Source organism: Sinohyriopsis cumingii, chromosome 7 (assembly GCF_028554795.1).
Source record: "Sinohyriopsis cumingii isolate HCF-2022 chromosome 7, ASM2855479v2, whole genome shotgun sequence".
NCBI classification, from domain to species: domain Eukaryota; kingdom Metazoa; phylum Mollusca; class Bivalvia; order Unionida; family Unionidae; genus Sinohyriopsis; species Sinohyriopsis cumingii.
Window position 1 is genome coordinate 135,760,835 of NC_142967.1, and position 18,325 is coordinate 135,779,159.

Sequence of the window (18,325 nt, forward strand, 5' to 3'; positions counted from 1 at the left end):
AACTATAAACATTGATAACCATAATACCGCCAGTAAATAATCTTCGACAAATATCAGATATTTCTATAATAATATCAGGCGAATTATTTCCAGCATGTTTTCCTCCTATCAGAACTTCTAATCTATCTACGTCAGAAAGAACACTGTCAGGACAAGTAATAAGACCACTTCTTTGAGTAGAAAAGCCACTTCCAGTAGCGCCGGGAGGATCTTCTGGATCATAAAATTCTTCTTCGTCATCGGGTTTTTCAGCTGGTAGTAGTGATTCAAATTCATCTTTTTTTGTATTTTTACTATACGTTTAAAATCAAGACAAAGCGAGTCATCCTCTTTGACAGGTTTGTTAGTAGATATGGAATATACATCTTTAACCCAATCATCTTTACTTTTCCAATATCAATATATCTAAGTTTTGCATATTTTTCCGTTTGACGGTACCCCCGTGCGGCAACTTTTACTAATTCATCGTATCTTGAATTACTGATATCATTAAAACCTTTAGTTGCAAATTTATTTTTAGTGTCAATTATTTCTGACTCTTTTGTTTAGGAAGTTGTAGTTTTGATTGTGACCGAATAATAGTTCGTGAAGGAGATTTTGGTTTTTATTGTTCTCGCTCTATTTGTTGCTGCGGTGGAGGAAGTTGATAGGAAGGTTCTTGCTGGGGAGGTTGTGGTTCTGATTGTCTTGGTAGCCTTGGCTGTTTTTGTTTCTCATCTTCTAACTGCCGTGAAAAATTATTTATTCTCCTAGCATAATTAATGTAGTTTATATCGTCACTATCTATCCGATCAAATCATTGATCAACAAAATACACCCAATTATACCATGTATTACGACATACACCTTTAACATGACTAGTTTTTAAAAAATGTTTTCTTCGAGCATAACCTAACACAGCAAACGCAAATAATTCAACTATATTTGTATGAGGTTTGATCTCATTAATACCTTTATCAGTCAATTTTACAATAAATTTAACACCTTTTCTTCCCTTTAGTTTTTCTCCCTTTTTTCTATAGATTGTTTTAAATCAGCTGATTCATCAATTTCTTCACCTATAGGAGGAGGCTGAACAGCAGCCATATCAGTTGGAAGTGTATTTAAAATGTTTTTTTTTTTTTGTTTTCTTAGTATCTTTAACAGTTTGTTCTAACGTTGGACTAAGACCTTCAGTAGCTTCTGCAACTCTTTCAGTAACCTTTGGAATAGGTTTAAATAATTTTTCTGTACCTCTGCAAATTCTACTTGTGCTTCCTGACGTTTTTGAGGTTTTTGTCTCAGAGAATCACGAACAGGCAAAAACGTTTTGATTTCTTCTAATCTTTCTCGAGCTAATCTGTATTAAGATTCAGCAATAGGTGCCATTATTGATATAATAATGATCTAATTATAGCAGCAGAGGAGGCGCGACCTCAACTAAGTGTCACGACAGGTAAACAAATGAGTTTGACGTTTTTGACTTTCGTTTTGGTAGGAAACGTTAGTTTTCAAAAATAAACTTTCCAGCAGTGATATCTTCACCCTTGTTCATTTTTTCGGACGCCTTAGTTTTCAAAAATGGACCTTCCAGCAAGTGGTCTGTTCGCCTCCTCTGCTGCTCATAAGGACAAACCTATGCATACCAGTCTATAGCTTTTGTTAAGTGCACACATATTTACTGATAAGGAAATGCTAAAAGAATGGCGAGCTGCAGAAAGTTAAATTGTACAATTAACTGATATTTATTCCCAAAGAAAGCAAGCTACAATGGAGCTGGCATTTTTTTAAACTACATCCTGCTGACAATGTTTTATTAAATTTGAAATAATTGAAATATATACTAATGGCAGTTATCATATTGTACCATACACTAATCATTATTATGCATACAAATACGCAAATACACAAATCAGTTATTTCTCTCTCTCTCTCTCTCTCTCAGAGATTGCTCTCCGCAATCATCCTTTCTATAGCTCTCTCCAAGATTCTCCTCCTCTGCAAGATATAGCAACATTCAAGAACCAACCACAGTAGCATCAACCCTAAAGTAAGGGTCCCGGAGAAAAACAGAAATGACACGCATATGGAGAAGACTATATGCGCCTTGTTTACGTCTTCTTTTGAGTTCCAGGGATTCGATGTGATATCCTTAAAATCCCTGTCGGCCCCTACAGTAAGAACTGCAGTAACGGCGGTCACTAGAAGCAAGAAAATTACAATCGCAGCAAAGGCTGCGCGTTTTCGTCTGTTGAGAGGGTGGAATCGCTCCAACTGCCACGCCAACGTTGTCAGGGTCTGTAAAAGAAGCAACAATAAAATTAGCGGTATCACTTACGTCAAATACCCTTGACCATGATATAATAATTTTTTATGCTTATTTAATTTTTTAATTTGTATTTGTTATTTTTCCCATGGTTATGTTATGTATATGTGTATTTTGGACCTGATCGTGTCCAAAATTGAGTTCTTTGTATACCTGAATAAGGGACACTGATCTTGTCCAAAACTGAGTTCTTTGTATACCTGAATAAGGGACACTGATCGTGTCCAAAATTGAGTTCTTTGTATACCTGAATAAGGGACGCCGATCTTGTCCAAAACTGAGTTCTTTGTATACCTGAATAAGGGACACTGATCGTGTTCAAAACTGAGTTCTTTGTATACCTGAATAAGGGACACTGATCTTGTCCAAAATTGAGTTTTTTGTATACCTGAATAAGGGACACTGATCTTGTCCAAAATTGAGTTTTTGTATACCCGAATAAGGGACACTGATCTTGTCCAAAATTGAGTTCTTTGTATACTTGAAGAAGGGACACTGATCTTGTCCAAAACTGAGTTCTTTGTATACCTGAATAAGGGACACTGATCTTGTTTTGATTCTGGTAAACAAATAATACATAGCTACTATTTTTACTATGACTGTGGATTAAGTATTCAGATTATTATTAATATAAACAGATTTTATCTTAGTCTGAGTCTGGAACATTGTAATTTCCCCATATAATATTATGTTGTACCTGATGTTTACCTCATTCTTTATTATAATTTTAGTACCACGTTTTATCTTGTTAACCATTTACAATACTTTAAAATGGAAAATTCCATTAAGTGACAAATATTTCCTCAAAACGGTAATTGCGACCTATGTCGGGTAAAGGGGTTTATGATGTTGTTTATGGAGGGGGATTGCCGCCATAATTATATGCATGTATTTTCTAATCTTCCTTGATGATCCATTGTAAATGGCTGCTTGCAAGTGCTACTTTTATATTTCTGTCAATGCATATTGTATTCTTCATTGATGCAGATTATACGTGGCAGTTTGCAAGTGCTATTTTCCTTCTGCATTATTGTCAATGGCCGCTTGCAAGTGCTACATTCATAATTCTATTCATTAATGTTTTATTCTTCAGTGATGCAAGCTGTGAATGGCTGCTTGAAAGTGCCTAGATCTACGTTCCTTCTGCGTCCTTGTATCTTGCAATTTGCAAACTACTGAACTGATTCTGTTTTTTGTCGTATGGTAAATGCTATGTCAGTTATTACAAGTTTTAACATTCCATTTATAAACTTGCTATATCACAAGTTTCACAAATTGCACCTTCCAAAATCATGACTATAATGTAGCATCAAGCACGTTGCAAGTTAGAATCAAGGAAGTTAGCATAAAATAATGTCTCATTATGACAACATATGCTGCTGTGTCACGTCAATTTCTTACAAAACGACTACTCCTCCCCTGACCCTAGCAACAACAGGTTATACCATTACGGCATGTTTGGGCGTCTTATTTAAAATATCATTCGAATTAAATTACAGCAGCTGATTTCTCAGAGTATTAACATTCAGAAAAGAGGTGACCTGCAAGTAGCACAAAACAAATTAATTGTATCAAATTGTAATACAATTAGATGTATTTACACAACGTTATATTTCTGTTAATCCTTCCCACCCCATTTTATTTGAACATTTTTTTCTGTTTAATTTACCGCTGCCTTACGGTGGCAGAATAGGGTAGCCGCTTACATGTAGGATTCAAGGCCCTAATTTGTTTATGTATTCTCATTCAAAATGACATCAGTTTAGAGCATATGCAGTTTACAGTGGCAGTTTAATTATATATATATATATATATATATATATATATATATATATATATATATATATATATAACACAAGAAGTAAGGTAAATAGTCAAATTAGACAAATTAGACATAATTCTTATATATGTATGGCATGGATGATTATGCAATAGCCAGCGAGTATTGTCACTAATTGTTTGTGACAAGTATGTCATATCTCCAATTTCATTTTAAATCTCCAATTCCAATACAACAGCAAGAGGCAAATGACTCGAAAGAAGGACATCACATACAAAGCATGTATGCTACAAAAATATGAACTTATTTCATTATATAAGAAAAGAAATTCTAAGAGTATGAAATATATTTTCTACATGTAAACATAAAGAACACTTCCATACAATTATGAAATACTTTATTTCGACTGATATCAAACAGGAAACTACAAACGTTTTTATTATTTAAAACCGTATTCATCCATATATGAAGCGATATTTATAGTACAGATAAGATGACTGATTGTATGGTACCTCACTCATAAAACATCAGACTCCTTTGGTAGCAATTATAACAATATAATATATTGAATATAAATAACATTGCTACCGTTGTATTATTACTGCAACAGTACGGTACTAAAAGTGCTTGCTACATTTGGATATGAAATTAACGTAGTAGTTAAAAAGATTAATATTTTTTTTACATGTATCTTCTACAGATGTGATTGTTTTCTGTTAGAAGAATACAACACACACACACACACACACACACACACACACACACCACATACTTTTCTAAAAAACTTGTAAAGTTTTTAAGGCTAGTCACAGTTCAGGCTGTTGTAGCATCCACTACCCCCACCACCCCATATAAACATCTTCATTTGTCTGTGATTTTATCATTATTTTATCCTGTTTAAAATGTTAGCTAATATTGTCATGACACAAAAAATATCAGCAAAATACAACTATGCAATAAAGCAAAATAAATGAATAAAAACAATATACAGTCCTATGTTTAACTTTTCATAGGAAATATAAGAAGAAAAAAAGTTTCATTTAAACCGGCATTCATAAAAACAATATTGTTAGATGAATTAGTCTGAAACAAAAATTATCATACAGGTAGGCAATTATAAGGAACAAATACCTGGATTCTCTTGTTACATTGTTCTAAGAACATATTTACGAATCCCTTTTGTTTTTTTTACTTTCACATAAATAAAACATGAATGAAGATATACTTCTCACACAATCTGGCTTTTGGATAGGACATACATTCATCATTGCTCATTCTGAGGAATTAAAACTGTAAATTCTGGATTGGCCAAGACACATTACCTTTTGTGTACCACATACATTTGTAAATTATGACTCAAGAACAGTCAGGTTATATTCCCTAGTGTCTGTGTCCAGAATTAATCCCCAAACTCATTCCATTGCTGGATCTGTTTTCAATATATATACTGTACAAAAATGCACACTCTTTGATGAATTTATTTTGTGGGCAATAAAAACAAGATGTTTGCACTTGCTATGAGCAAACGACCGTGAAAAGGATTATATTTTATTTGCTAATTTGTTTTTCCGATACTTTGACCTTCACAAAACTATTATATTTATGAACCTGAGATGAAATTGTAAATTTGGCCTCTTATCCCTACTGAAATTCCATAATTTTAATGTCTTAATCACTAAGCACAGAGAGAGAGAGAGAGATTCATAAATAAGTTAGTTTATTCACGGAATAATAGAAACCACTATCCAATTTCTGACTGCAGTTGTAAAATATCTGAGCAGAAAGTAACAGCTACTTTATAAGCATGCAAGTCATTTTAATGTGAGTTATATGCCCCCAGGAACTATTATTCCTCAGAGAAGACACAAGACTGGGTTTTATAAATTAAAGCCACATAAGTACCAGTTTGTTACTTTGTGAAAAATGGGGCTATTATGAGAAAATGGAGACGCCTGGTGTACCTGCTGGTGATGAGTGGTCAGTGAGCAAACAAATTGTTGTTCCTAAGTCATATAGACAGGAAATGCATAGTCAAGCCCATAAATCTCCTTAAGCTGATCATTTTGGTGTCAGTAAGACTTATCACAAGATTTTGAATCATTTTTATTTGCAGAACATTAAAAATGATGTTTATAAGTACCAAAGATTTAGTCACACCTGTCAAATGGTAGGAAATCCCAATCAGAAGATATATAAGGCACATCTGCAACCTATTCCTGCATTTGACCATTTGAAAAGCCATTTAGTAGAAATATGGTAGACTGTCGGTTCCTTACCTAATACCAAGTCAAGCAGCCAATACTTGTTGACCATAATGTGTGCGTCCTCAAGATTTCCACAGTCTATTCCTTTGACGAATATTAAAGCGAAAACTGTTCTAAAATTTTAGGCAATGTTTTTAACACTTGTTTGCCTCCCCAAATATGTCCATAAAATTTTATGTTTGATTATTTCCAACAACTTATGCATGAATTAGACATCCAACAGTTTAATTTTTCTATCTGTCACCCTGAAAGTAATGGGGCTAGCTCAAGACTGTCCGAAAACACTCTCACCTACCCTGGATACATGTATACCATTATACTGAATCAAACTTTAAAAAGGAATTGATCAGTAAAATCCTGCATTGTATAATTATAGAGTAAGATCAAGAGAGTCCCCCCCACCACCATATTGGTATTTATCACCAAATTAAAGACCCCGTGACTACCCTAAAACAACAAAATACTGTCCCAAAACACCATCAACTACCCAGGATACATGTAGGCAATTAAATAGAATAAGACCAAATAAAAGGAAAGCGATCTGTAAACTTCTACCCTGTATAATTATCGAGTAAGATTAGTAGAGTTAATTCTTTTGTTGATACGTGCATGCTGAAGGATATACCCTTAGACTGTCCCAAAACACGCTCATCTACCCAGGATACATGTATACAATTAAAAACTTAATGAAATATGCAGTTTTGGTGCGCTTTCTCTCTCTCTCGTTCATCATAGATAATTCACTACACTACTTTTATATTGCAAAGAGCACTTAATAAGTCGGAATCATTTGTCACTACATTCACATTTCAAAAATTCTTTTAAAGTTTTTGTTTTTAAACCTTAATGTGATAAAGAGCAGCTGAATAATTAGAACCCAAAGGTGCTATATTGCACTGGCAACATTGGAAACTTCTCCCGTTGCAGTGAAAACAACCGTTGTTGAAGTGTGTCTCTGACTATCTTTCTATTTGAAAGTAATGGGGCTAGCACAAGACTGTCTGAAAACACTCACCTACCCAGGATACATGTATACCATTATAGTGAATCAAACCTTAAAAAAGACAATGATCAGTACAATTCTGCATTGTTTAATTATCGAGTAAGATCAGGAGTTTTATTTTATCTTCCCATATTGGTATTTATCACCAAATGAAAGACCCCATGTCTACCCTAAAAAAAGACTCTCCCAAAACACCCTCAACTACCCAGGATACCTGTAAGAAATTAAACAGAATAAAACCAAATAAAACGACAGTGATCGGTAAAATTCTACCCTGTATAATTATCGAGTAAGATGAGTAGAGTTAATTCTTTTGTTGATACGTGCTGAAGACTGTCCCAAAACACACTCATTGACCCAGGATACATGTATACAATTACAATGACTTAATTAAATATGCAGTTTTGGTGCATTATCTCTCTCTTTCTTTCTTTGATCATAGATAATTCACTAAACTACTTTCATATTGCAAAGAGCAACACAATTAAAGTTAGAATCATGCGTCACTACATCCATATTTCAAAAATTCTTTAAAGCTGAATAATTAGAACCCAAGGGTGCTATATTTATATTTTAAATATTCTTGAACCAAATTATTAATTTTAATTGGTTTGATGATGGTAAGAATTACAATAGATAAAAGTAAAAACTCCTGTAACATCTTTTGTCTCTGATTATTTCCACTTTTAGAGACAAAAGTTTTAAAGGATGCAAACCAGTTTTAAAGCAGGTTTTTTGTGGTTTTTTTTATATACATAAATACATTCAAATGTTGCATTTCTGTACATTAACAATGCAAATTAAGTATTGGAAAATAATTGTACACTACATCTAATCTTTCTAATCGCAAGTAAACATTTTTATCATGATACGATCATGATTTTCCTCGGTTTGATTATTTCGGTTTTTGTGGCAATATATGTTCCAAACTGAAGATCGTGATACGAATAAGAACACCTTTAAGGAATGCTCAATTTTTTAATGTCATTTTACCTATAAACCTTTTTTTTAATGTGCTACTGATGTTGCTCTGAAATATTTTATTTTCGCGGGAGCTTATGTACAAGAGTATCACAGGAAAAGATACACGTCTGTGAGGTGCGTCAAAATGGGTGACGTACAATATAATCCTTACAACCAGGGTTCGTCTGATGAAAGCTCGTTAAGAAACGTACAAGGGAATATATAATTTCTGATCCTTACTAAATTAACTAATGTTTCCAAAGTAATGAGAGATATCACTATGAAGTAAATTTCTTAAACGGTGAAGGTAAATACTTAAGTGCGTGAAAACTGGGGTTGAAAAAGATGGACCACCCTGCTGTACTGTATGCGTTTTTGTTTCTGTAAGGTGCTATAAATCACTTAGACCTTCGAGAAAGCATATGGTTTTATAGACGAATAAAACTTTGTTGCTAACGTACATCTTAAAAAAGGGACTGAAAGAGTTATCGACACAAAATGAATGTCATAAAGCTCCGTGGGGAGCATTCATTATTCATAGTAAAGGAAAACTTTAGAAATTTAGAGCGCCGTCTGTTGTCATAACGCCATGCTAATCTCTAGTATGCCATTATGACAACAGATGGAGACACGAGTTGGACAACAAAGACGATACTAATAAAACTTAGTATTTACATCGTTGCAAGGCCAAATCTGTATGAAAACAGTAGTTGGAATGATGCAATTGTAAAGTTTATAAACATAATATACAAAATTTGTAATAACTGACATAGCGTTTGTGATACGACAAACTACTGAATCAATTCACTAGTTGGCAAATTGCAAGATACAATGACGCAGGAGGAAAGTAGATCAAAAAACTTGCAAGCAACAATTTTTAGCTTGGATCAATGAAAAAAAATCATGACTAGAATTATTAATATAGTACTTGCAAGTAGTCATTTAAAATAATGCAGAAGGAAAGGAGCACTTGCGAACTGCCACGTCCAATTTGCATCAATGAAAATAAATATACATTGGTAGAATTATAAAAGTAGCACTTGCACGCAGCCATTTACAATAATGCATCAAGGAATACTGGGAAATACACGCACATAATTATGGCGGTAATCCCCCTCCATAGTTGTTTACTAGAGAAATTACTCCTTGCATTTAACATATTTAGCTGAATCATTTGTACTGTTGTGTTGAGAATTTGATTTGGGTGGAATTATTTATTCAAATTAGTATTTAGTATTCACAAGAAATACAAGGTGCTCTTCAATAATATTCTTGAACAGAAACATTTTCTTGGAATTGAAGTGAATTTAGACAAGGATATTATGGATCATTTTATTGTGATTCATCAAAAGACTGTTGGTACATTTCCAAGTGGAGGGATACTAAAGGTACATGAACACATTCTGTGTTGGAACTAATTTCGAACACCACTGGAATTTAATCAGAACTTTATTCATAAAGACTGGTGATAGAACTTTTTGAACTGTTTGAGATTTAATTCGCAATACTGTAAGTTCTTTTTAAATGTGCACTTATTATTTTCGGAAAAAAATTATTTTTTAACTTCTTTTAATGTGTTGGTTTTCGCTCTTTTCTATTTCTTCATTTAAGTCCATAGAGTGGTTATATATATATATATATATATATATATATATATATATATATATATATATATATATATATATATATATATATATATATATATATATACACATCGACAACTAACGTCATAAACGATATTCATAATCGTAACAATATCATGTAAATGATGGGATCATCACAAAGAGAGAGAGAGAGAGAGAGAGAGAACTCATTTCTCACCTCTCTCTGGTTCACCCCCAGAGGGGAAGAAGGTGGGGTGGCCTCAGCAAATACTCCATGGCATATCTCACAACGATTGGAACCTCGATGTCGGACCCACTGACCCAAACACGACCGGTGAACCTGGCCCAGATTCCCTTTGCAGTCACAGTGACTGACGCTGAGTCTCTCACCTGAGAAAAAAGGTTGGACATTACAAATAGTAATCATCTAAAGACATTACATTACTTTGTGTAATCTGTCCGTCCGTTTATCGTCCACTTCATTGATTTGGTCTTGGTTCCATTGAAAATTAATCCAACAATCCATTCATCAATTAATCATCATTCAATGAAATTATGAATCATTTCATCAATCAACCAATCCATCCATCCATCCGTTTGTGTAGTTATCCATCTTTTTATGTATGTATGTATGTATGTATGTATGTATGTATGTATGTATGCGTGCATGTGTATGTATGTATGTGTGCATGTGTATGTATGTATGTATGTATGTATGTATGACTGACTGACTGACTGACTTTCTTTATTTCCTCTACAGAAGAGATTTCATTCAGTTAATTTTTCGTTAATACAGAAAAGATAGGAACATAGCTTGACATTAATGGACTTACAGTACGCTATACATATGTATTTATGTATGTATGTATGTTTGCGTGCGTATGTATCTATGTGCATGTTTGCGTGCATGTGTATGTATGTATGTATGTATGTATAGCACCATCTGGGTATTCATAGTTAAGTAATACATTAGAATCTCAAAGAAAGAAACAGAGAGAGACATAGACAGACAGACAGACAGACGGACAGAGAGATGCTATGACTACTAATATTAATATTACAACTACTACCACTGCTAATAGCAATAATGTAACGTATACGTTGAAACTGTTTAATGCTTTAATTGTTCGTTGATTTCTTATGTCTTACCAGAATTCAGCGAGTCATCCTGGCAAATTCTACACACGCTGACGGATGATGACGACGACGATGAATAAAATACTTTGGTCCAAGAATCAGTTGGTGGGTCAGATACTCCTACTATGTCGCTTCTTGAGTTCTCACTTAGAGACTGAGTTGGTGTGTCTGGAAGAAGTTCTTGAGAGACCTGGGTACTCGTAGGGGTACACTGTAAATTAAACTGACAAAGTTATCACCTCATCATGATTCAGTCTTCCAAACAGTTTCTGGAAAATTTAGCAATCGTTTAAAAAAAAATCATTACCTACCAACCTGAAACAAATTCTTTTTGCGCATAACAGTGTCTTATTAACGATTTGATCGTTTAGAAGACGTTGCATAGTCTTATTCAACCAGACGCCTGCTTGAGGTCTCTCCAGACGAATGTATGATGAATGTGTGCACAAACGCACAAAACAAGGATTACCTGAAATTTGCTAAAGTCGATGATCGGTTGACATGTTACTCACCATATTATGAATAAAAATGCTTAAATTGCGTCAGTGATCTATTTTTCACACTATTTTAGGCTTTAGGCTGACAACATAAAATACTAAGGTAAAAAAGACTGACGCATCTGTACAAACATAATATAGGGGCCCCGAGTGGCCGAGAGGTCTAAAGCGCTCTCCGTTACGGATCACTGCCATCTCACCTCTGTCTGCGTGGGTTCAAGTCTCGGATTCGGCTAATGTGGGTATGTGAGAAAGCTCGCCAGTAGCTTCTCGAGGGTCGGTGGTTCTTTCCGGAGCTTTTCTGGGTTCTTCCTCCACAATAATACTGGCAGCCATGTATAGCCTATCGTGTGCTGAAAAATGGCGTTAAACCCTACAACAACAACAACAACAAACATAAAAGAGGCAGGCGCTACTAGCTTTCCTAAAGGTTACCATAAGAGAACTTTGATGTAGAACATCAAAATTAAAGTCATGCAACGAGACATCTCGCGTGTTCTGTGAAATCTACGTCATACGAAGGTCTGGTCAATGTCGATTCCAACTTTTTCAAAGCTCAATACGAGGCTAACCAAATGATTGGTAATGTCTATCATTATTAAAAAAAAGTTAGACCACATCAATGCACATCGTAACCGCCTTACATACAAAAAATCTCCAATTTTGTTAAGTATAGGTTGTTTATGGCGTTTAAGATATTGAGTTGTTGGGATTTTCACGCATTTGTGTGAGTGGAGCAGCAAGGAGGGTGAACATACCCATTTTAGAAGGGTCTGTTCGCGAAAGAAAGCTTCCTACAAAAATGAAAAATACAAGGTCAATAACGTCAACCCGATGCCTCTGACTGACCGAGATTTTATCTTATTGGGTTAGCTCATTTTGTTATTTTGTCTTTCACGCTCGTGTTTTCAAATTTGGACATTCATTGTTGGTCGTCGCCCTCCCTGCTGCTGCAGTGTGTGCGTAATAAAATCATTATTATATCAATGAAGGAATCTCACACAGCTAAACTGATTATCAGTATTATTCTTATGAAGCACGACATCCTGATCAGCGTGATCGAATTGACCTGCCCGCTGAGGCATTTATTGAAGTAGAAAGAGAACTTGTAACAGACGTCATCGCTATTACACCATACTAAACTAATGTCATGGTTGATTTTCTTAATAATGGCATCATGACGTTATTCAGAAGTGCTATATTCGTGATTGATGGAAAAGAGATTGAATAAATTCAAGATAATGTTGACGTTGCCACAACGATATTGGGTCTAGAATGATATTCAGATGATTAAACAAAATCAGCTGGTCCGTCAGTGATGTTTGCCAAGGATAATTTTGACCAACCTGATGGCAGACCGCATCTTTCGATACAAATAACGGGCTATTGCAACTGATTCACAACCAGATGGAATGATGGACTTTCCGATATTATCTGGAGCCAACCCTAATTTCAACTTAAGGCTCAGAACACTTGAATTAATGTTACTGGGTGAATGTAAAAGATTTTCGCGTGTAATTCCAATGTCATATATCTTTGCATTTTGCAGAAATGTCAGAAAGGTGATTTTCGGAGCCAAGCTTACAATTGCACTTGTGAGAAAGGGTAATGACAATGATGCTATCTGGCGCGATGTTGGCGTTGTTGGTAAAGTAATATCAAAACTTACATTGTGGATGTCGGTAATGACTTTGTCGATTAATGAAAAACACCGGTTGCTCTCTTTTATGGACCAAGGTGGTAAATCAACATTCTCATGATTGACAATTATCACAGAGTGTACTAAAAGCGTAGTTAATGGTTTATTCACATGGCAAATAGCATAATAGCAAGGTGTTTCTGCACCAAGACATTTATTGCTTTCCAAAATACTGCACGATTAAACGCTCAAGAACACAGTCTAATAGTATTTGACAGACTTGGAGTTTGTTAAAATTTCCTTAAGGATAAACGGACATCAAGAGATATCTGAAGAAGTGTTGTTAATTTTTGAAAATAATCATGTTGCGCGCGCATATCATCGTTTAATGTCATTTATGGTGCGTGATCAAAATGTTGATTCTATTTTGCAGATATCTCAGTTGGATATTACAACACTGTATCCTATCTATTATTATGCTCTGGAACACTTGGATTTTTTGAGACAATCTGTTGTTGATACACATTTTCGAGCTCGTGTGACAAGAGGAACTATTGCTGAGTAAAGAGCAATAGCTGTTATTCAACGTTGCTTGAAGCTATTGGTGGAAGAATAAGAGTTTTTGATGCCCCAGTAGAAAATATGTAATTGGATAGCGAGCGATCAGTAATTAAATCACTCATGATATTGTAACGTAATATCATCATGCTAATGTTACTCTGACTCCTGGTCAGATTATAAAATTACAATCATTATCAAAAGAGAACCGTGGAATAAAAATATCACTCAAAAAGGAATAGATCGCAGGTGGTCCTAATAAACTATCATTGTCAGAACGTCACCTCAGGCACTTCAATAAAACCAAACAGTCAAAGACTGGCATTAGACTTAATATGTCTGCGGGTACCATTAAAGACGCAGTAAAGACTGGTGGTATATTTCCACTTCTTGCAGCTATATCAGTGGTTATAGCCACTGCAGCTGAAGCTGTTACCAAAGCAGCTGCCTTGGTGTTGTTGGAACTGCTGTTGGGATGGCACTAAAGTAAGCAACAGGTCACGGAATAACAACTTAAGGGTCTAAGACTGCCAGGAACTCCCCATTCGTGGTACAAAAAGGATCTAAGACTTACTGGAACACTTCGTAAGACGCAAAACGTCTCCTTCTTATGTCTAATATTGATTTAGTTGGACCAAAATGAAGTCGTTGTTTTTCAGGACAAACAAGGACGATTAAACACGAGCGCTATCCTGTTAACATATATTATTCTGCGGGTTCCAGAGACGACCGAAGATAACTTAGTGGTGTTTGCTGGAAATGGTAAAATTAAAAAAAAAAACCTAGGAAGAATCAATTTTAACACTCATGTGAGAATATGCCGGACATATCAGATGAATTAGGGATATTATGTATGGCGATCTCATTATGAGTAAAAATACAATTATTAATGTGACAGAACCAAAATCAGATGACAATGTTTACTAACCGCAGGCGATACAGTGACTGGTTCTCTCAATATGTTGTGTTGTTGTTGCTGTTGTTGTAGGTTTTGACGCCACTTTTCAGCACACGATAGGCTATACATGGCGGCCAGTATTAATGGTGGACAAAAAAACCGGGAATACCCCAAAAACAACCACCGACCCACGAGAAACTACTGGCAAGCTTTCTCACATACCCACATTGGTCGAATCCGAGACTCGGTCCCATGCAGACAGAGGGGTTCTCTCAATATGACTAACAATACAATTACTAGTCTTGGAGAACCAGAATCGAACGATGACGCTGCAACGAAGAAATACATCGATGATAGGAACATTACGTTAATGGCAATCAGTGATGGAATGACCACATTTAGATCTGACTGTTCTAATCATGTAACCGTGTTTAACATTTTTCGTAGAAATTCAGATAGAACCATTCAGGAAGTTTTTGGAAATCCATCAGTCATCAACATTAATCTCTCTGACATCAAAAAGATCACTGACAGTGAAGTATATACAGTAACATCTGAATCAGCATCATGGACACCACATAATAAATCCATCAAACATACCGCTAACGTTACCGGCATTTACAGGTTCTCAGTACTCAGTGTTACAACATTTACGATTTCCACAACAGTTCCACGGCTTTATCCAGTTAACGAGTTTACTGGCTGTGTGTTAATGATGCTGGATCAAAACGACGAGAGAACATTTGAGGTGGAACCCGAAGAAAAAAACTCGGCTTGATTTATTGTTGGTGTCTTGAATTAGTCGCTAAACTGCCACCTACTTAAAATATAATAAGCTACCCAATCAACATTCAACATTACATATACAATCAAGTATGTGAGCGGCAAACAAAACTGAAAAATATCGTTGACGAGTATACAGTAAAAATAAAAATGATATCGCAGAATTGTAGTTGTCGTTGAAATAATTGTGTATTCGGCGCTCGCTGTTATCGCTGGAACCGGCGTATTGCTATCCGCAATAACAATGACATCGACAGCAATTGTAACAATTAGTGTTTCAGCTGCAACAAAAATTGCTGATACTCTTAATATCATCGCAAAAATTATCTACGTGCACAAATGCAAAATTACATGCATATACAATAAAAATGCATACGGCGAGGATAGAATTATCCATATTATCTTAGTTGATATCAGCAGGCCTTAGTGATGGAGTAATATCAGATAGCAAGTTCACATAAATGATTAAGACTTACCATAAGGCAATGACAATGTCAGAAGCTACCAATGATTTAGAATCAGGATTTAACAAATAATAAATAATAGGGTCATCGCAAGAATTACTGCAACATATCGTCGCCGTCAAAACCACGATGATATCAACTAGCTCAACCAAACCTGTGTTCAGTGTTAACTTTCCAACTGCAACTCCACAATTACGATTGTATCATAGTTGGCCACATATTAGATCAAATTCATTCGGTGGGTTGCAAGCAAATAATTCACTGGTATGTTCGGATAAAAAGAAACCCGATGGAACATCAGACTGGCAAGTTGTTGATATTCCCACAGGTAATTATCAAATCGAACAAACCAACGATGAATTCCAGTGCAGAATAAAATCTAAAATATCTATCACTGTTAACGAACCAACATTATTAGGCACCAGAACCGTATTAGGATAGCCAGAGATAGCACCTGTTTATCCAGGACCACCAGAACCTCAACGTGTCGATGTCTACAAGGACAAGAAAATATTTCTGAAACTTCCAGAATATGGAAAAAAATATCCTTGGAATCTTGTGAAATCTACTTTCATCGCGTCTGATTGTACAAAGTTTCATGTAATAAAATTCAAGTTTCATTATAAGTATGGTGAAATAAAATTAAATAAAGAATATTTTCCGGTTACATCATCTCAGATTACAAACACGTGTTCGATCAACTGAAAAATTTGTTTTCAAGCGTCACACAATATTGAAAATGTAATTAATAATGCTGATGAAATAAATAACAGTGTTGATGAAGTAGTAGTTAATGTCTCAACAATTAAACAATTATTCTTGGACGCATAAGCAATTACAGAGGAGCAATTATCAAACATTGAAACACCATGAGTTAACGACTACGAGCTAAAAACATCAGTCAATGATGTAATCGATAAATTCTTCCCACAAATATTAGCCACATGGAGAAGAAAAAAAAACACTGGCAGGTATTCTCAAGTACAACAATAATAAATGCGGCAGTGGCAGGCGTATTTCGCCAGGAATTGTCAATATAACATTACCAATTGCAGTTGATCTTTATGTGTTATAATTGATGGCAGCTATCAAGTACATTCTGAAAATTCCAGTCAGGCTCAACAGGGATATATTTTATTTACATTTTCATCTCAAGCTCCAACTGGAATTTTCATTGTATTAGAACCATTAATCCGGTTTATCTGCGATGTCATAATCCACTATTATCAAGGATACATTCCAAGCTTACTGATCAAACTGGACACTTGTTTGATTTAAGAAATGCAGTTTAAATATAAATAAGTATGTGCATTGGTAAAGGATTTTCTGAGTCTACGAACTCAAAATTATTCCTTGATTTAATCAACGGGTATTATATATGTACCAACAGGCGAGAGTTTTTGTAAACACCAAGGAAGTACTCAAAAGTCCGGTAAATACAATATTGACACTATCCACCCTTGACTTTGTCAAGGCAGAAAAAAATTGTTTTAATGGAATTATTGATGAATACAGCGACGAAGAATTTATGCTAATGCTTGACCAGTTAAATGAGTTGCAGCGAGAACATATTGTTACGCTTATGTGCGATAGAGATCAAATTCTGAATTATCCATATTCTTGTATTGAATTTGATCAGCTTAAAATATAATCTGATTCTGATGAAAAGAAATAATATTATTAGAATCAAAATAAATATTATAATCTGAATAAAAATAAAAATATTTTTATCGGAATAAAAATATATATATTATAATCTAAATAAATATTATTATCAGACTAAAAATAAAAATCTTCACTGATTATGAACCACATTTTATAATTTGCTGGGGTAAACAATACTCAAAATATTAATTATAGGACCGCTTTCATAATTTGCTGGGGTAAATGATACTAAAAATGATGAAAATCGCATCGAAAACAAAATATTTTAATAATAATTTCATAAACAAATCTTTTATATTTGTTACAGAATTTTCGTTAATTTGATGGGGTAAATGGAACTCAGAATTATGAAAGCAGACAGATTTCATAATTTGATGGGGAAAATGGTACTCAAAACAATGAAAATCTCAACCCTTGACAAAGTCAAGGAGAAAGTCAATTCGCAAGAAATAAATATTGCATACAAAAATTTTCTCACAAATAACAATTATATATTATAACAACGTTTGATTTTACTGACTCTCGTCCAGATTTTCTAAATTGCTGGGGAAAATGGTATTCATAATAATAAAAATCTCATCCCCTTGATAAAGTCAAGTCAGAAATGAATTATATCCCTCGTTGTATACTTTAATTTTGTTTAGTTGTTACCAGTGACGTTATCACTACATTTAAGTTCACAATTCGTTACCCCAGACAAGGCTGAAACGCTAGCAGTTGCCATAACTTACATTTTCATCAGTGACGTTGTCACCATTCTAACTT

General features: G+C 34.6%; 1 protein-coding gene across 1 annotated transcript in view; it reads right to left on the reverse strand.

Annotated features, from left to right (window-relative positions):
• Window positions 1-1,720: 1,720 nt before the first annotated feature.
• LOC149796197 (E3 ubiquitin-protein ligase MARCHF8-like) overlaps window positions 1,721-18,325 on the reverse strand; it is a 30,111-nt gene continuing 13,506 nt past the window's right edge. The window contains exons 2-4 of the mRNA XM_089964206.1: window positions 11,069-11,267; window positions 10,137-10,309; window positions 1,721-2,277 (exon numbers count right to left, since the gene is read on the reverse strand). Of these exons, the coding sequence (XP_089820332.1) occupies window positions 1,921-2,277; window positions 10,137-10,309; window positions 11,069-11,267 (729 nt within the window). The 3' untranslated portion in view covers window positions 1,721-1,920. The remainder of the gene's footprint in view (window positions 2,278-10,136; window positions 10,310-11,068; window positions 11,268-18,325) is intronic.